Source organism: Gopherus flavomarginatus, chromosome 5 (genome assembly GCF_025201925.1).
Source record: "Gopherus flavomarginatus isolate rGopFla2 chromosome 5, rGopFla2.mat.asm, whole genome shotgun sequence".
Classification (NCBI taxonomy): domain Eukaryota; kingdom Metazoa; phylum Chordata; order Testudines; family Testudinidae; genus Gopherus; species Gopherus flavomarginatus.
This window is the reverse complement of record NC_066621.1, coordinates 114,710,484-114,731,066: the sequence shown is the minus strand read 5'-3', so window position 1 is coordinate 114,731,066 and position 20,583 is coordinate 114,710,484. Positions and strand designations below refer to the sequence as shown.

At 39.3% G+C, this 20,583-nt stretch overlaps 1 protein-coding gene across 7 annotated transcripts in view; it reads left to right on the top strand.

The window, feature by feature from the left end:
* The window catches only part of SLC25A21 (solute carrier family 25 member 21), a 358,043-nt gene that overhangs the window by 54,775 nt on the left and 282,685 nt on the right, over positions 1 to 20,583 (top strand). The window contains exon 1 of one of the 7 annotated variants that reach the window (XM_050953965.1): positions 11,271 to 11,328. The exons of the other annotated variants lie outside the window; for them this stretch is intronic. Within the exon in view, the coding sequence (XP_050809922.1) occupies positions 11,283 to 11,328 (46 nt within the window). The 5' untranslated portion in view covers positions 11,271 to 11,282. Of the gene's footprint in view, positions 1 to 11,270; positions 11,329 to 20,583 lie in introns of those variants that run through there. 7 annotated transcript variants of the gene reach the window in all.

Sequence of the window (20,583 nt, the reverse complement as noted above, 5' to 3'; positions counted from 1 at the left end):
TGGTTTCAATCTTGCAAATGATTACAGTGCTTAACTTTACTCATTTGAGTAACTTTACGGAAGTCAATGGAACAAAGTTAAGCACGTGTTAAGAGTTTGCAGGATTATAGCCTTTGTTGCTTGCATGTTAGCTATCTGATTTCATATGATGTCTGTTTGTGAGTAGTACTGATCAAATTATTTCTTGCAAATAAATTATCTGACAAAATCCAACATTTTTTTGTCAATGAAATGTTTACAAATTGATTGATTTTTTTCTTAATAAATGTATTTTCTCTTCATAATTGTTTTAACAATTTGTGAATAATTGTCAGTCTTTGGATTGCTTAAGATGATTACTTTGACTCTTCAGTATTACTACTGTGTGACTGGTCACTTCAGGCATGTGGTATTGTTTTTGCTTCTAATTGGATGTTTCTGCTCCTAACTCGATGACTGAGATGTCTGAAAGGAAAATGGTGACAAATAAATGGCAAATACTCTTTGTGTGGGGATATTGGTATTTACATGAAGAACAGCCATGTTCACCAAACATAATTCTGTTCACATGAATGTTTATACATAGTATTAAAAGGTGTAGAAAATTACACTAACCCACTCTAATAGTTTGATTCAGTTAATGTAGGAGTGAACTCACTGTGATACTTGCCCAGAAGTAGCAGTGGGTGAGGAAGAATGGATTTGGCTGAAGTATGTTTACCCATATGTTCCACGGTTAAAGATCTTTTGTTCTTGATTTTAACTTTGACAAAGACCTTTGTGTGAATTCATATTGTCTAACTTTTTCAGGGGAATGTAAACTATGGGTTATTTATTCCATACATCCTCCTAGGTTAAAGTTTTCAGTGTTGTTATATAATAAAATAAACTGTAAGAACCCAGAAACAAAAGTACTTGCTGTTCAATGAGCATGTTGTATTCCAAAGGGCTGCTATCAAATGGCTAATGCCCTGAATCTGACCAGCTTTAAGAAATGTTGCAATCTGGTGACAGCAGTGGGCAGATATGCCCCTCCCCATGGCCAAAGTCTGCAACTCAGTTGGAAAAAAAATGTATTCTAATTGTACTAACTGTTTTCCCATGCTATTTTCCCCCTACTGTTACTCACACCTTCTTGTCAACGGTCGGAAATGGGCCATCTTGATTATCACTACAAAAGGTTTTTTTTTCTTCTGCTGGTGATAGCTCACCTTAATTAATTACCCTCATCACAATTGGTATGGCATCACCCATTTTTTCATGTTTTCTGTGTATATATATATTTTCCTACTGTTATCTTCCACTGCATGCATCCGATGAAGTGGGTTTTAGCCCATGAAAGCTTATGCTCAAATAGATTTGTTAGTCTCTAAGGTGCCACAAGTACTCCTCATTCGTTTTACTTCAGTAGAAAATACTGGAGATTTGGGGGCATATAGTGGGATGCAAGCCATGTGCTTTGGCATTTCTGCACGACTTCCCCCAAGTACATGAATAATGAGGTAATAGAATTAGGATAAACCAATAATGTATTGTCTGGCTATACCGAAAGAAGGACAGGAGACTTTTGACATTGGTTTAATCAGTTTGCAACTTTATTATTAGATGTCTTGGACTACCCGGCAGATAAAAGTGTACAATGCAGGTAACCCCCGTTTTTATTCTGTAATTATCCAGGAGGCTTCTGCCAGCCCCCCTCTTTCTCCATCCAGGATCTTCCAGCAAATCCATTGCCAGGGCCTTATCCACACCCCCTCGTAGGAGGATTAAGGTGGACTATAAGAACGGGGGGTTGGCTCCCTGCTGTACCAATCATAGGAGTCTCCCCAACCACTCCCTGTTCATTCCTTTAACAAACACCTCTTTTTTTTTTAAGTCCTTTTCCAAGCTGTTTATCTGGTCACTGTATACCTTTCCTATAGAGTACCTGCACTGGACATCTGCCCTACACTTTAATAATGAGTTGCAACATATAGCCTGCTGCCCATCATGCCATGCATTAACAGAGCCCTGGCTGAACCCACTGTGGGGAAGGCAGTAAAATCCCAACTGTACCAAGGCCAGTATGGTTGTAAGGGAAAAATTCCATCCCAACCCTCCTAAAAAATGGGCGGCTAGCGTAATGCCCACAGCAGGTCTAGACCAAACCTGGTATTTTACCACTTAAAGGGGAGGGAGGATGGGTTCTGTTTCAGACCGCTCTGTGAAAAAGGGAGGCTTCAGGCCCAGGGTTGCCCCTTTTAAACCCTGCACTCTTAGGGGATGAGTCAGCGATGTAGGTATTGCCACAATACATGAGAATTTTTTTTTAAATAGCTGCTATTTTTACGCTAGAGTAAGAAAACAAATGTGTTAACTGCTTTTCCATTCAGCCGCAAACAGTTTAAGTAACAAACTCTACTCCAAGGGCTGTGGACATGTCTGATGACATTGTTGATGATGTTGGTACATTGTATAAATGGAAGTTGTAGACTGAGCTAGTTTGGCTTCTCTGGTCTTCTGTTCCATTGGACATATAGGAAAGTGAACTAAAAAGAAAGGAAACAGAACTAAGTTTAAAAAGTTGAATTTGTTTATATAGCATGGGATACCCATCTAGTGGTCAAAGCGCAGGACTGGAAATCAGGAATTCTGGATTATATTCCCATCTTTGCCATTGCCTTTCTCTGTGGCAGCCAGAGTGGATGGAGGGCCAGTAGTATGGTGAGTTGTAAGGAAGATCTGAGGAAATGGGGCTTATTAAAGGCTCCTGGAGTGCAAGAATGGCTGATAGTCTATTTCCACTCTGATAAACCTTACAAGGCTCATGTGTGAGGATCTGAGGATTGATGATTCAGAGAAAATGTTTCACACAGATTGACTGTCAGATGACCTTTTCATGGGTACATTTGTTCTTTTATGAACCATCATTGGTTCATCAGAGCAGAGATAATTAGTACTCCACTTCTCGTACTTCATCTGCCCTACTTTTTCACACCCCTCTTCTCCCCTTCTTTCCACATCTCTGTTCTTTTCCTTTTGTCCCCCATATGTTCTGTAGACTCTCAGTTCCTGCCTCAGTTTCCCTCAGCATGCTCCTCTCTGAACCCCCATTCCTTCAGTCCTCATTTTCATAAAGCATGGGTTATAGGGTGGTTCTGAGGGTCAAGTGGGGATCTGGAATGAGAGGGAACAGGGTTCTGTCGATGGTGGGATGGCTGAGATAAGGGATCCAGAGATCTTTGTGGAGACTGCAGCTGGACAAGTCTGAGCCTGTGCATGGCACTAGGGGAACCTTGATGTAGACCAGACCTGGGCTGTCCTAACTCTAACCTCTCCAGTGAAGTTGGAACTTCCTGGCTCATGCTTCCATAGCCCCAAACTACTGCAGAACTCCATTCCATCCAGGTCCAATCCTGCAATACAATCCACTTCCCCTGATTGGTGGAAGTGGGAATCCATGCAGGAGGGCTTAGAGTCTGTCAGTCATTTGAGGAACAAGGAGAGGGGAAATGCATTATAGGGGATTAGGTACAAAGTGAAGGATCAGAGGAGCCCTTCCCCTCCCACCCACCCCCACCTCCCACACACATGCTCCATAAAACAGGCCTCTGTCACATGCTTTCTGCAGCAGCTGAGATTACATGCTGAATTCCAGCACATTCTGTTGTTTCTCTCTTCAAAGAATGGACACTGTCTAACTCCTATGGAAGTGTTACTGCCCTCAAAAAATAAAGCACTCAGGCCCAGATCCTCAAAGGTACTTAGGCTCCTAATTTCCAGTGAAATCAATGGAAGTTAGGAGCCTAAATACCTTTGAGGACCTGGGCCTCAAATCACAAGAGACTCCACATTTCATTTGCTCCAACATACCTGTGTGATCCACTGTAAGAGCTCCAGAACCTCCCATTACAGTGCAACTTCCATACAACCTCAACTGCTGGCCCAGTTCCATAACAATAATACATTAACAAAAAATGGAAATTCCCTGACACTCAGTTTAAACTTTTAGTTTGCAAGTAACCTAATCATTGAAAACTACATGCCAAGAATATTAAACATTCTCTCAAACATCTAAATGTGTGAAAATTCATGTTAGATATTCCCAAAGTCTTCTTAATTCAATCCTCCCAGTTACAGATATCAACAAACCTATTGTTCTATGGATTGAGTTATACTAAGTCATTTAAAAGAAACAAACAAACAAAACCCTTTCACTTTTAGCTAGCCATGAGTCAGAGGAGGTCCACATCTTTTCAAAATTTTAGGGAGCATGAGCCCAGTATGTTGGTTCAGCTACAATTAAAACTGATGGACTGAAGGGAGAACTTTGGATATGAATCTGAATTGAGATGAAAAATCTGCTTTCTCACACACTTTCAGGCTGAGGGGGTCCAGTCCAGAAGTTTGGTTCCACCTCATTTCTCCTTTCAACACATAAGTCACCTATTCTAATTATATCTATATGCCTTACTGAAAACCACATAAAACAATACACTTTGTAGTCTGTTCCACACATACCTATGAAGAATATTAAGACGAATGTTACAGTTAAAACTAAATATTTACAATATGGAAATAAAAAGTCAAAGAAAGGGAGGTATGTATTCAGATACATCAAGCTGTACATTTATTTAAGAGACTGAGTATAAAATATGATTTTGCATATTCAAGAGCTCCACAGGAAACTTTGCCTCCTTCAGTGTCTTGGTCTGTCAGGCATACACAGCAACAGTGGATACTGATACTCTTGTAGAGGGAAAGGGCACATGATGTTACAATGTATTTATCAAATAGTATGTTATCTTGTAATTAAAGACTTTGGACGTGATTTCTCACTCTGTTACTCTGGTTTAAAGTGTCTTTGGACACACACATTTAACCTTTTAAATAGATTTTGTTCTCTGATACATACTGTAGTATGTTCATAGGTATTCAAACTGTTCATCGTAACCTGTTTGATTAGTGATACACACATGAATTTGTTGCTTTCTATTTGTGTTATTTTCCTAAGATTACATAGAATTTAAGTTTCTAGTATTTGTAATCAAAAATAGAAGCTGATTATGGGTAGACTAATTATGCAGCAACCTGGAAATTACTGTGGAAGGGAAAAACCTTAAAGAAAGAAATTCATGGCTTTGGAACGTTAGCTTGGCTTGAGTAATGGCGAACACTAAAAAGAAGTCCTTTTGTAGAAAAGGATGCTTCCTCTAATAGAAATTGATGTGAGTTATACATACTTGGGAGAGAGAATATGTGTAAACAGTCCAATATTTAGCTTAAAAATATCTGTGCTAATGTTACACATGTGCAGCGGAAAATATAAGGATTTAGTAACTTTAGCCTTCTGAGGAAAATAACTTTTATTATGTTTCTAGTGTGCTTGCTTAAAACATTTATGCTAACTAGTGCTCAGCATTGCTAAAAAGCATCAGTGATTTTCCTGTGGTTGCATACACATGATCTTCTGAGTAACATAATGTGAAGATATTCAAATACAGGAGTAGACAAAAGAAAAAAAGTTACCAATTCAAAATGCAGAGAACTTTACAGTGCTTCAAGTAAGTAAAAGCAGATGTTGAAAAGTTTAGAAAATCAAGACATTATTTTCCTGTTTCCATTGAATTTTCCTAAACACATTATAAATGAGCTTTGAAGTAATACAAAATACCCTGTTTGTTTTACTGATAGCATCTTTTTGTAAAAAACTTTATCAATGCTTGTTTAAGTTGCAGACTAAATGATATCTGTGTGGTTAAACAACCAACTGTATCTCTTTGCAAACACAATGCTGAAAGACACACACTGTCTGAATCCTTCAAAAGCCTGATTAGATCTTTTGAAATTAATTTTTAACAGCTTAAATATTTTGTATGTTTTCAGAATGTAAAAATTAAGCGTATTTTTTTTAGATTACCTCAAAAATAATGTACCTTTGCATTGCTCCAGGAAAGTCATTTTAAACCTGTAAATAATTATTCTAAAGTGTTGGTTTTCTAAAGGCTTTTAAAATAAAGATTTTTTTACAGCCTTGATAATCTTTTCTAGTGTTATACTTTACTTTCAACAATTTTTTTAAGTCCTTATTAAATATATAAACTACTGATGATCTATATGTGAGAGGTTCTAAAATGCATCCATGAAAAGGTGTTCTGTGAATTAAATGCTTATGAAGTGATAGTCCAAAAACTTATATTCTGTCTCCCCAGAGCAAGCATAACAAAGGTAGTCACGGCATTGGCACTTAGCACTGTTTATGTGGCTCCATAAAGAAGGGACAAATTGAATAATAAATTTGCCAAATGGCAAGAATTATACCTGCTTCGTGAGGCAAGTGTTTCCAGATAGTTGACAGATATTTGGGAGCATGTTCATTCAGCCAACAATAAGGGTTAAAGGGAACTTTCAAGTCTTACATTCAAGTATATTCTGTGTAGTTAGTAGCTAGATGTAGAATGTATCATCATATAGAACAGCCATTTTCCAGTCATTTCTCACTCATTTTGGATGCTGGCATGTCTGGAAGGTGGAAGCAGAGAGAAAAAAGCCTCAGTGTCTCTCAAACGTTCACATGCCCCTTTATTGTGTGGGAGGAGGAATATTAGGAAACACTCTTGGGTTTGTTTTTTTTTTATAGCACAGGATGAGGAGTTGAGGGAAGAGGACACTTTCTCAGGCCTGGTCTACACTATGCGTTTAAACCAGTTTTAGCAGTGTTAAACCGATTTAACAGCACACCCGTCCACACTACGAGGCCCTTTATATCAATATAAAGGGCTCTTTAAATCGGTTTCTGTACTCCTCCCCAACGAGAGGAGTAGCGCTAAAATCGGTATTACCATATTGGATTAGGGTTAGTGTGGCCGCAAATCGACGGTATTGGCCTCTGGGCGCTATCCCACAGTGCACCACTGTGACCACTCTGGACAGCAATCTGAAGTCGGATGCAGTGGCCAGGTAAACAGGAAAAGCCCCGCGAACTTTTTAATTACATTTCCTGTTTGCCCAGCGTGGAGCTCTGATCAGCACGGGTGGCGATGCAGTCCCAAATCCAAAAAGAGCTCCAGTATGGACTGTACGGGAGATACTGGATCTGATCGCTGTGTGGGGAGACAAATCTGTTCTATCAGAGCTCCGTTGCAGAAGACAAAATGCCAAAGCGTTTGAAAAAAAATCTCCAGGGTACACAGTGCTGCGTGACAAGCGTAACGGAAAGCCAAAGAATCAAATGGACGCTCATTGAGGGAGGGAGGGGATACTGAGGACTCCAGCTATCCCACAGTCCACAGCAGTCTCCGAAAACTATTTGCATTCGTGGCTGAGCTCCTGGTGCCTGTAGGTTCAAACAGATTGTCCGGCGTGGTTCAGGGTATAGCTTGTCAATTTACTCCCTCCCCCCACCATGTGAAAGAAAAGGGAAAGAAATCGTTTCTTGACTTTTTTCAATGTCACCCTATGTCTAGTGAACGTTGGTGGTAGACGCGATGCTGCAGCAGTGAAGAGTAGTATCCACTCTTCTCCCCTTCCCGGTGGCAGATGGTACAATATGACTGCTATCCGTCGTCACCATCAGCCCGTGAGTGCTCCTGGCTGGCCTCAGGTGAGGCTGGCCTGGGGCGCCTGGGTAAAAATAGGAATGATTCCCGGTCATTGCTAGTAGATGGTACAGAATGGCTGGTAACCGTCCTCATCATAGCAACTGGGGGCTGAGCTCCATCAGCCCCCTCCCTTTCCTGTGTAAAGAAAAGATTCTGTACTGCCTGGACTAGGATAGCAGCGGGATGCTGGGCTCCTCTCCCCCGCACCGCTTAATGTCCTGCCTGGACTGTCATAGCAGCAGGAGGCTGCCTCCCCCTCATTTTATCTCACTAACAAGTCACTGTTTCTTATTCCTGCATTCTTTATAACTCCATGACACAAATGGGGGGGACACTGCCACGGTAGCCCAGGAAGGTTGGGGGAGGAGGGAAGCAATGGGTGGGGTTGTTGCAGGGGTACCCCCCGTGAATGGCATGCAGCTCATCATTTTTGCGGGATCTGACACGGAGCAGCTGTGCTCTCTGATACACTGGTTCTCTAGTACACTTGCCCCATATTCTAGGCAGGACTGACTCTATTTTTAGAAACCATAAAGGAGGGATTGACTTGGGGAGTCATTCCCAGTTTTGCCTTTGCGCCCCCTGCCGACCTCAGCCAGGGGCACCCATGATAGCAGCTAACAGTACAGAACAGATAACCATCATCTTACTGCCAATTTACAATGGCAGCGAATGGTACAGAACGACTGATAACCGTCTCTGCTATCATGCAAAAACAAACGAATGCTGCTGTGTAGCGCTGCAGTAACGCCTCTGTTAGCGGCATCCAGTACACATACGGTGACAGTAAAAAAAAAAAAAAAAAGCTGAACGGGCTCCATGGTTGCCGTGCTATGGCGTCTGCCAGGGCAATCCAGGGAAAAAGGGCGCAAAATGATTGTCTGCCATTGTTTTCCCAGAGGAAGGAATGAGTGACAACATTTACCCAGAACCACCCACGACAATGATTTTTGCCCCATCAGGCACTGGGATCTGAACCCAGAATTCCAAGGGGTGGGGGAGACTGCGGGAACTATGGGATAGCTACGGAATAGCTACCCACAGTGCTACGCTCCGGAAATCGATGCTAGCCTCGGACCATGGACGCACACCGCCGAATTAATGTGCTTAGTGTGGCCGCGTGCACTCGACTTTATACAATCTGTTTTACAAAACCAGTTTATGTAAAATCGGAATAATCTCATAGTGTAGACGTACCCTCAGTCTCTGTTGCTAGCTGTAGTGCTAGTGCTCTGGTGGACAGTATTAGCACTGGGTAGACAGATACAAAAACTTCAGACAGCACTACACCTACATGCCAGGAATCTCTGCATCTTGCTCTCCGGGTTTTGGTGGTTGCTCTTGTGAAAGTTGGGTGAAGTTCAGCTGCTCTATTAGTTGGCTTGGCTTAGTTTACAAGTTATTGTTTTAGACCCTGAGGTTGCAGAAAGGGACTCATTTATTAGGTTTAGTCCAGAGGGTCATATGTCTTTAATTATAAGACAAAATTCTTCTGCCTTTTAATCTGCTGACCTGTAACTGGGCCTCTAATTTTGCATGGGCAGTTTTTGCATGGCACACTTAATTGCCATAAGTGCAAAAATCAAATTTGCATTCACACATAGGTGCATGTATATGTTTATGATGCACAGAATCCACAGTTTGAAAATTTGGTTCCATATACAGTAACTCATACAATTTCAACTTTCCTATACTCTTTATAATTCCTACTTCTTAAGTAGGAAAATAAAGAATTGAGGCCTTCAAAAGTTAATAAAATATTTCAATAAATAAAAATCTGTCATAACAGAGCCCTCCAGCAGAATGACACGTGGCAGACACATTGTAACACTAGGCTCCAGGATCGGAGACTATTTAGTTCCCTGAGAGCCGGTGCAGCTGTGCATTGTATTTGCTATTACCAATTGTGTTTTGATATATATCTTTGGGGTGGATGTTGCATCATGTCTGGTCACATAACTGACAGTGTAATGTTTGGATCATTAAAAGAAAAATAACTAAAATCTTGGTCTGCTTTTTTGCTGTTGATGCTCATCTTACTGTCCGTTTAAATCTGCCTTTTTCTCTTCTCTCTATGGTGACCAGACAGCAAGTGTGAAAAATCGGGATGAGGGTGAGGGGGTAATAGGAGCCTGTATAATTAAAAGATCTAAAAATTGGGACTGTCCCTATAAAATCAGGACATCCGGTCACCCTACTTCTCTCTGACTGCTGCCATGACTATCTCATGAAAGATACAGAAAACAATAATATGTATTTGAAATCTCAGCTTGTCTCTCCCCTCAGGATGACTCTTGTGATGTGTCTGCTGACTTCATTGCCCTGCCCAGCATTGTTCATGTTTTACCCCATTATTTCAATTCTATATTTTTCTGAAGTCAGATATTCTCAAATAAACAAATAGGCTCTCTAAATAAAAATATGACCTGAACCCAATTAGTCATCCCTTCCTAAATCTCTATATCCATTAAGTCCTGTGCCTCTTTAATGAAAGTGCCTTCATGGCCTACCAGTTCATGCAGTCATGTATTTTAGTTATATGGTAAGCTGTTTGGGGCCATCTTTTCATTCTGGGTGTACACTGTCCAGCACGATGGGGCTCTGATCTCTGATTGTGGCCTTAAGAAATACATGGCATGGACGTCGGTTGGCTAGGAATTACTAGAGACCCTCAATTTGTATCACATAGGCCATGTCTGAGCCATCCACTGGTAATGAATTTTGGGCCAGTGTGTTTCTGTTCGTCTAAGAAATAAAATTTTGTCTCTAAGACACAATTGTTTAAAAAAATGGAAATAATTTTTTTGAAATTTTTAATGTAAACCAGATCATTTGCAAATGTTCTTGAGAAACCTCCTTCATCACTTAATTTTTTAAAACTGGAAATGTGATAGAATCAATTTTATAGTATTTTAATGAATAAAAGTTATTAGCTTTCTTTGTCTCTCCCAATGTGAATTAGTTGCTTCCATAATTTATTCCAAATTGTTGCTGTTTTTTTAAAAAAAAGAAGCCCGAGACTCATTTGGATTAAAAAAAAAATAGTAATAGTAATACAGTGCATGTGAGACTTCTTTTTTCATCCTTTATCTTCACAAATGAAGGTATGATTTCCATTCTCACATGCAATTTTACAAGATGCGTCAGTATAAATCTACAGAAAAACAGATTTTTAACTGCAATACGAAAATAAGGAAATGTACTCTGTTCTTGAATCATCATTAATTTCTACAAAATGAATGCATAAAAAGCTTAGTCTAAATACTGTTGCCACTGTACTTTAGTTATGGTATCATAGAGGATCAACATATCTTTTTTCTTTTCCTAATAACTTTCAGCATGATTGTATAGTCAAATTTCCCTTTTTTGTATGTGATATAGACAGTAACTTTCTTAATGTTTATGCAGACATTAAAATTAGCAAAAATGCCTTATGCTTTCTTAACTTGAGTCAGTCGCAGGGTTCACCATGTAATTCACTGATATAATGGTATAAAACGAGGCAATGCATCAGTTTTTTCTGCGACAGAGCCAAGTTCCAGCTGATGGTTTTCCCATGGAAGCATTTGCCAGTCTAACATAACCCTTTTGTTTATGATGATATTTCCAGAGTCTGCATTAGGGAAGGGCATTTCAAGAACCTGAAATGCTGCCACTGGAGAGCTTCCCCAAAGGAAAACTGAATCAGGATTTCTGAAATGCAGAGGACTTCCTGCTAGAAGTATGATGTATGTTTACATTCTAGGATGCTTTTTTCATTACCAAAAATGTAAGCCTCAACAAATGATAGTTACTGCATGTTCTGAATGAATTTACTCTCTCTGCTCTTGTTCTTTTTCTTCCACTTTTCTGTCACTATTAGCAGGGAAAAGATTAATTATTGCTGCTAGTTTAGAACATCACTGATTAATTCCTAGCTTTCCTTTCTTCTCCTCGTTTAATATTTTCCATCCTCACTCATACTCTCATGGTGTATTTTTGTTTGCCAGATGTAGTAATGTAACACTGGGCAATGTCATGCCATACTTTCACAAATAGAACTCTCATTTGTCAGTGGGAGGCTTCCATTAAAAAAAAAAGTGATGACAAGATGCACTTACGGCTTGCAATTATCAAAGACTACTATAGTAACTCATTTTGGGGAGAGTGAAACAGTGCCTTGCAAAAAGGTGAGTGTGTATATAAGTGGGAAGGGACTACTGAAAAGAGTAAAGACAAGGTTATTTTATTTGGAGACAGGTGGACTTTAAAGAATGCACATTATGATGAAAATAAACTGCCAAGTGAAAGTACAGTTTATTTTCCTCAATGTGCAATTTCCATTCTTTAAAGTGTTGATGCCTTTTATTTTATATATTTAGATTTATGCAAATGCTAAAAATAGGGCTCCTATGTACATGGTCTAGGCACCCTTAACATCACTTAAAAATACATCACAAATAATACCCTAAGTGTAGCAGTGCAATTTAAAATAAACAGCTGCCAATAAGCTAGGCCATTTTAAAACTCATTTCCCTCTTCCTCTCCAGCAATACCCCACCCTTACAATTCCCCTAGGAAAATAAAGATGAGCTTTGCAATGTGCCATGAAGGTCATCACATTTGAGCTATTTCAGACCAAAACAGGGAGTGAGTTTCAAAGGCCCACAAGGCTCTCTCCAAGAACATCCTGCCAGTAGCTCCATCCTGTTTATACCAATTGATCTGCAGCTTGAGTGGCTCTTCTGATCTCAACTGCAGCATTATGGAATACAGAGAGAGGCATTCTCTCTTTAGACCCTTTCTACACGTAAGGTTAAACCATGCTTGGACATTCTTGAAATTAAGGTGCTAACATGGTTGTCCTGGCCAATATAGAGAAACCTACTGGGACCATCTACATTAACAAAACTGTTCTGTCATGATGATGATGATGTCTTAAAAAAACATATTGTATTGTATGTGTATGCAGAATAAACCTTGTTATAATCGTGTTACTGCACAGTCAGGATCTTTATACTGATTTGTAAAATAGTTTACAACCAGGGACATGCTGAATGGGGGCTTTTACAGGCTCCCGGGATTTCCTTGTTAAAATTTCACCGTCGAATTCAGTTCATATTCTTCACAAAGGGAAAATTATCTGAGTAGTATGGTATTCTATTTTGGTGGGTATGATAAAAGTTATACGTAGACTGTTCTGTGTGTTTACATTAGAGAAGGCAAGGTTAAAGACATGCATCTTGCATTTGAAATAGGAGATGATGATGTCTGGTGGTTCTTAGCTCCTGTCAGAGTTCATTCCATACTTGTATACCTGCCCCCAAAAAGTCTTTTTCTGCTGTATACATGTGGCAGTTCCAGTGTTCCTGAGGAGATGAATTATTGACTAGAGCTCTTGTCCCAAAATTTTAGGCAACCTTTTAGGTATCGTGGGCCCACACCATTTCAGCACCTTGAAGATAAGAACCATGACGTTGAATATGGCTCAATATTCTGTGGGAAGCCAGAGATGAGAGCAGAGGACAGATTTAATGTGTTTGCGATAGCCTGTTTGCTTAGGAAACGTGCTGTGTCTTTTTGCACTAGGGCTAAGAGCTGACGGCATTATATCTGGGCATGAAGCCTTGTTGTAGTCCCACAGTATGTGTGTGTGGTGTATAATTGAGGCCAGGCCGGATCATCATCCATCAGAGTGAGATGGCATTTCCTAGCCAGCTTGAAATGGTAAAAAGCTTTATTTGAGGACACTGCTTTGTGAGAGCTTAGTGTCAGTGAGGAATCCAGGAGTTCTCATAAACTATGGACTGAATTGATCAATGGTGGGTGAATAATGACTTATCCCAGGTCTTGAAAGTATGTTGTTGCTTTTGGAATGGCCCAGATGGCATCAGATGCTAAAATTTTCCAAAATGCTTCTGGAAGTTTAATGGACTTCACCATGCCAGAACACTCCCTCATGGCATTGTTGTCACTTACCATCCCAAAGCACCATCTTCTGGCATTGCTGTCTATCTCATGTAGTGGGGTACATAGCTGATTGGCCAGGTCCCTCTAGAGTCCTGCCCCTTTCAGGGCATTATTGTTCTACATAATGCCCTTCACCAATATTTAAAACACAAGTAGCAAACCATAAAGACTTCTGCCCCACAGTGGGTCTTCAGTTTCAGTATCTTCACCAATTGACATCAAAATTATAACACCAACTCATTTCTACCCCTGTGGCTTTGGGATTTCAGTCTTTCTTCTGATTCCTCTTTATCCTCTGTCCTATTATCAGGACACTGACCTGCAAGGCCATTTCCCTTGGTTCCCATCCCACTTTCTAGGGCCCCACCACAGAAACTAATCCTGGTTCCTATAGCTTATTCCTCTCTTCACTCCCCACCAATATCTCAGTCGCTTCACCCAGGAGAGGACTACCACCCTGCCTCTTCCTCAGGCCTTCTCAAGAGAAAACCCAGGGCCTTCGCACCCTTGGTATCCTCTTAATGTTGCTCTAAATGCCTTCCTTTATGGTAACTACCCAGCTCGTTCCCATCTAGGTGTGTTCCTAATTGAGCCTGACACAGCCTCCAGGTAAACCAAGGTGAGCTAACTGGGCTCTCCGGTTCCTGTTAACCCTTCATTGGTCTGTGTTGGGTTTATATCCCATCACAGGAGAATACCTCTCAAAGTTGCCAGCAATAGGTCCTCATCCCTGAGGACTTTGGTACTGCATATTATCAGTATACTTTTCAGGCAGTATAAATAGTTCCAAAAAAGTACACTACACCTAGGTTTGTTTGCCAACTTCCATGGTTGGGAAAGAGAATTTTTTGTTTAAATGGGAAAACAAATTAGTAGATTCCCCTGGCTCTTATCCTCCCTCTCTCCAAGGATACCCACTCTAGGACACAAACTTATCATAAGCTAGGAAGGAATTTTCCTTGTTTAAAATTGATACACAGTAAACCAGTGATGTGGTAATTTATCCTTGAGCACACTGGCCACAAAAACTGTTGGCTCTTTGCTGGAAAGAAATAGTATATATGCCACATATGGCGTGGTGATACCAATGTGACAAATTGCAGAGTCATCTGATAAATTGTATTTACATCCACCTTTGACCACCTCACCTGCTCTCTGCCCACTAATCCATTTCCACTGGGATTTATTCTAACATTCCAAACCTTGGAGCAGCTTCAAACATCTGCTATTTAAAAAAAAATCAACCTGTCAGGAAAAAAAATACCTTCTCGCCTCCCAGCGAAGAATTACCCGCACCTCAGAAATTATACTGGCCTAATTTGGGCCCCACAATGGGCAATAATCCGCTCTACACCAGTGATACCTTGCAATCCACTAGTTCTAGGAATGGAAATGTTATACATTTTGGAAAGAGATTTTCAGCTTTCCAATGAGATGCACAACACTTGCTTCTAGCTCTGGGAGTGCTTGAGATATTAGACTTTAAAATTATGATAATTATAGGTATAAAACAATCTATTTTAGGTCACTTAGAAAAATTTCTCCCTCTTATGGTACTAAAGGAGCCAGAGTTTACAGGAGACGGGATTGATTTGAGTGGGAGAAGAGTTAAGCCATCACTGAGCCCACTTGAAAATCCCACTCAGAGAATACACAATAATGTGGTATAGCTGTTTTATTGGTTTGAAAAGGGGGTGCATTAAACATGAGTTGTGAAGCCATTAGAGAGTTATGCACATCATCTCAAACAAATTCCAATAAAACCTCGATATTACTCCACAACACCATATGCGTACACGTACACGCATACGCAAACGCTCTGTCTCCCCCACCCCCACCTGCATTGCCATTAATGTCAGTGGGAGCAGCGTTAGGCGAACACAGAGCACTTTTGAAAATCTCACCTTCAAGTTATAGCCTGTTTTAAACTCTAAGTCAGACAGCACCTTAAACTGCAGTGCAGACGCCTATACTGTTCTAGATTGATTTCTGGATTCACTCTTGATATTTCAATATATCAGCAATTATTTGTTGTTGTTAAATATTATCCAAAGACTGATTTTTAGAAAAAAGTAATTAGTAAATATCTGGATGACTAAAATTTAATTCATTTCCAGTAAGACAAATTAATTTATGGATGGTGCACTTAAGCCTCAGTTCAGCAAAGTGCTTAAACACATGCCTATATTTAAACTTGAAGTTAGGTATGTGCTTAAGTGCCTTGCTGAATCAAGATCCTACTTAGGATCCTACTTAGGATCCCACTGGCTTTTGAGCAAGTTTTTCAACATAAGATACAGACCATGCAGAAATAATTGTCTTGCCTAGCCCCTGTTATAGCAAAAGGCCAGGCTTAAGGGGAGCATGAAACAAATGGCTGGGTGAAGCAAAAATGGATGTTTACAGCTACATTTGAAAACTGACTTTATGAACTGTTTGCTTATTGCTACTGAGGAAACCTGCTAAATACAGAACTTCTAATATGAAAACATAAGAGCACCAGCAAATATGTGCAGTGCTTTGGGAAGGAAGCCCGACATCTGCTGTATGAAGAGCTGGCCAAGGAATATGCTGCAACAAGCTTTGCTTTACAATTACAGTATTTTTGGCTCCACTATCTTCTTTGACTGTCAAAATTAATGTGATATCAATATGGAAATATTAAATGACCCTTTGCAAATATATAATATGTTTTTAAAATGTATATACCGTAGACCTACTTTAAACCTAAATTAGAGTTGTTTATCTAGTAGGGAATGTACTTGAATTCTAAATAATTATTTTCTCAGGAAAATAACCAGCTCAGATCCTCACAGAGAAATTTTGTAAAGGCATGATCGCCTCCTGCTGTGCTGCATCACACTTTTAAATAAGTCTTGTCCAATTGTGTACATTCCTTTTAACTTTGTTAGCAATCGTGGGACATAGAGAAGTAAACAAAAGCAAGCAATTTTAGCAGCATTTTAATGCCAAATGTTCACAATTAGTAGGAAAGGCCATTTTCCACAGTGAAATGTAGTTATTGTGAAAAATGACAAACTAATAGAATTGGAAACTGGAGTTCTCCATTTCTTGAGCTGATACAGTGTAGTGAGAAATAGTAGTTCTTCTTTGAGTGATGGTCCCTATGTGGATTCCAAACATTGGTGCACATGCGCATTATGCGCTGGAGCTGGAACTGTTCATAGTAGTGTCAGGTGACCTGCACGAGTGTCAGCCATGTGGCGCGTCTGAGGCTTTAAGAGGCTGTGCGAGTCGACACTGCTCCAGTCCCCTCTTACTACCACATGGCCAGAGTCAGAACTCCTGTTCCTCAGTGCTCTTAGCTTGCTAAGAAAAGTGCTTCTGTTTGTTGTTCATGTTTTTTTCATAGTTTTAGATGTTTGTTGTCCATTTGTTCATTGTCAGTTAGTTTATACTGTTGCGACACAGAAAGCTTGTAAAGGACACATGGGCCTCTTCAGAGAGAGACTAGCATCGTTTGTGAATCTAGGTTTTCTGGAAAGTTACCAACCAATGGTGAAATTCTTGTTAGTGAAAAAATCTTGCTCCAAGTCTTCCCTATTATTTAAACCAGTCTTTTTCAACCTTTTTGATATCTTGGACCAGCTTGCTGCCATCCTAAGCTATGTCAGGGAGATCTCAGGGACTGGCACTGGTCCATGGACAGTAATTGAAAAACACAGATTTAAACCCTGTTTTAGTGTAATACTTAGTACTTAAAAGGTGCACGGTTCCCTGCACAGGGATCTGAGTCAGTATGGGAAGGTCACTTCTACCCTCAAGATTTCATTGACCAGACATACCGCTTAAAATCACTTGTGTAGTTCATAAATCTTATCTTCAATGAGCATTGTCACAAGAGAATGTTTCAACCTGTTTATCAGCAGCATTTAATTTCTCCTCTGTTTTGAAATGGGTTTGGGAGTGGGAGGAGAATGGGGGATGAGAGGAGGGAAATAACTTTTATGTACTGAGGAAAAATTGTAACAGTGACAAAATATTTCCATTTATTTAGATTGTACAGGGCATTTTTTTCTGCACTCTTGCTTGCATCAATAAAGTGACTGCACCTTTTCTCTGTAGTGAGTTGCATTTCATTAGAGGTTTGTTTTTTTTCAAGGATAGGATTTTCTTAATACTGACAAAACCAGGGTGTAATTAACATGTATAGAAGATAATTTTCATAAACAACGTGAAAGCTTATTATTTTTGTTGCTGTATTTGTCAAGGTGTTTTGTGTTTCTTTGCAACTGTTCTCTAATCCTTGCTCTGCTCCTTTCTTTAAGTAAGAAAACATCTGGGGAAGTGGTGAGAAAAAGATATTCCGACTCTTAATGTAGCCTGCTTAGCTGTTTTATACTTAATTATTAACTTTGGGAGCTTTATAATTTTATACTGTTCCAGTATATTGAAAATTGGCAGTTCGTGGCACTGTTGCATTTGAATATATACCTTTATGTTGTTCCCAAACACAAGAAATAGGTATTATTAAAACAATTTTTGATAATATCAAGGGGTAATTTGCTGAGTAGGTTTTCTTTTTTTTCTTTCAGTATAACCTAATACTACTTCTGTTCTTGGAAATCAGGAGAGACATTTAGCTATTCACTTAATTGTGTTTTTAATCTGTCATGTGGCACCAGAAGCAAGGAAACTTCACATTCTGCACTTTGCAAGTCAGCTTTAAAAACATATCAACAAGTACAGAGTATCAAATTCGCATGTCTGTTTTTCCATGGCAAATAAGGGTTGCTCAGAGTGTATTTTGAAAGGGAAAACAGGGAGGAAGAACTGTTCTGAAAAGCAGTTACTTTAGCATTGAAGTTGTTGTGAATTGTTTTTTAATCACACCTTCTCTTGTTGATGTGGGCTACAGAAATGAAAAGTTACTTAGTGAAGGCTTCCTGTCCTACTTTAAAACAGACAGCTAAGGTGAATTTAATTTAACTTTACTATAGGCTATTGACCAGCTTATTCATCTGGAGTTGCCTTTGTCCCCTATCCTGTTGTTCATTATAGTGTATTATGAAGGGTATGCCAATTATTCTGTCTGAGGGACACGCAAAATGTTATTCTCTAACTCTGATTTCAAGGTCATTTTGCAGATCATGTGCTGAAAAAGCAAGACTAGCCCTGTTTCCACTGGAAAACCAGGGGGAAATTGAGAAAGGACAAGAAAGAAAAACAGAATAAGTAGTGAACAATAAATGGAGAAAAGGAAACAGAGTGAAACAAATAAAATAAATGAAATAAAAACGGACAGGGGACTGAGAATTATTTTATTTCCTTAGCTTGGGGCCTGATCAAACTTCCATTGAAATCAATGTGAATCTTTTCATTTACTTTTGCTGGAGTTGGACCCCGCTCTTGCTTCCTAAATTGTATTTACCTTTAAACAGCTCAAATCTCTGTTAATGAAGGAGAGTGACGTGGAAGGTAATGGCAGAATATATTTACTGATGGAAATTGGATCAAATTGTGTGGATATGTCAATTCAAAAATCCTACTTTAAACAAACATCCTTGCTGGTAATCTGTTAACTAATTACAACTTTAAAAAATTAAAATCCAATTTAGTTTTTTACTGTTTATACTGCTTGGTCATTTTTTGACATTTCTCTCAACTTCAGGAGGGAGTACCAATGAATCTAGTTTCACTCTTCTTTATAATCTGTTTCACTTTCCGGTTCTCAATGCTGGAATGCTTGAATTAGAAACCCTGCAGGAAGTACGTTGCTCTTTGGTTTTGGAAGAGCTTGTTTTTGCAAGATCTAAATTTAGGGCCACTTCTAGGATGACCAGATAGCAAGTGTGAAAAATAGGGATGGGGTGGGGGTAATAGGAGCCCATATTAAAAAAAGCCCCAAATATCAGGACTGTCCCTATAAAATCGGGACATCTGGTCACCCTAGCCACTTCTGAGGAGTTCCCCTTTAATGATTTGGCATGTTAATAGGATAGACATTTAAAAATATTTATGCTACAGTAAGAAATTTTCCCCCCTGAATTTTAAATCATGCTCAGTTACAAAGCGTATGCTATGATATTTAAAAAATAATTCAGCCAGAAGTTGTTTCTTGAGTGTTGCATAGTGTGGCCCTAGCAGAAGTGAATTGAGAGCTGTTATGACAACTGTATCTGGCATTTCCTGTTGGTTGAAATGTTGTTTTGCTTACTATGTTAATATTTAGTGTTATCATTGGCAAGGCAAACTTATCTAGAAAAATGTTGGTGCCAATTTTACTGGTGAGATGGGATTACAGGCCATATAAATTCTCAGTTTCCTTTTTAAAAACTTAATCCATTTGTCCAACAGGAATGAATACAGCAGGACTAGAGGTTTTGAACTTCCCTCACATCTGGGTATAGCAATGTATTTTGACTCCAAGCACAATAAAACAACCCTACTTGCTGGTGGTATATGACATAATGACCCAAATATGTTTTTAAAAAATCATTTATTGCTGTACATAAACAGCTAAGTTAGCACAAGGGATGATAAAATAACACTGGTAATTCTTCCTTTAGCTGGGAACCATTGGTGGCCCATTAGGATTCCAGATGTAGCCATGTGTGCTTTTTCCATTTGTTTTCCAATGTCTAGTGCTTGGACCCTTGGTACCTTGGCTGTGGTTGTCAGGCATGTTGGCTTTTCAGCTTGAGGTCTTCCTGGAGAAACACACTGACCTAGCTAATAGCTATAAAGCAGCCTATTGTCTTGGGCCTGGTTTGTTGGGAATAGCTGGACTGAGGGCAGTCTCTTGTCAAAGGTCAAACACCAGCTTGACCAAGTTTTCTATAGTAAACACTTTCAACTGGACCTCAACCTCTCCTTAATTTTAACATAAAAAGTAAGAATGCAAAGTTAAAATTGCTTTTCAAAAGTACTGGATTCTGCAATAATTCACAACTCTTCAGAATACATTTGATTGTATTCAGGTGCATTATATTATAGAATATATTTTAATTATTTTATAAGAAAAAATATAAAACACTTAATAGAATACCAAGAGAAAAAAGAACAACCCAATAGAGAAGCTATTACTGTAATACTGGTGTATGTTTCATTGTGA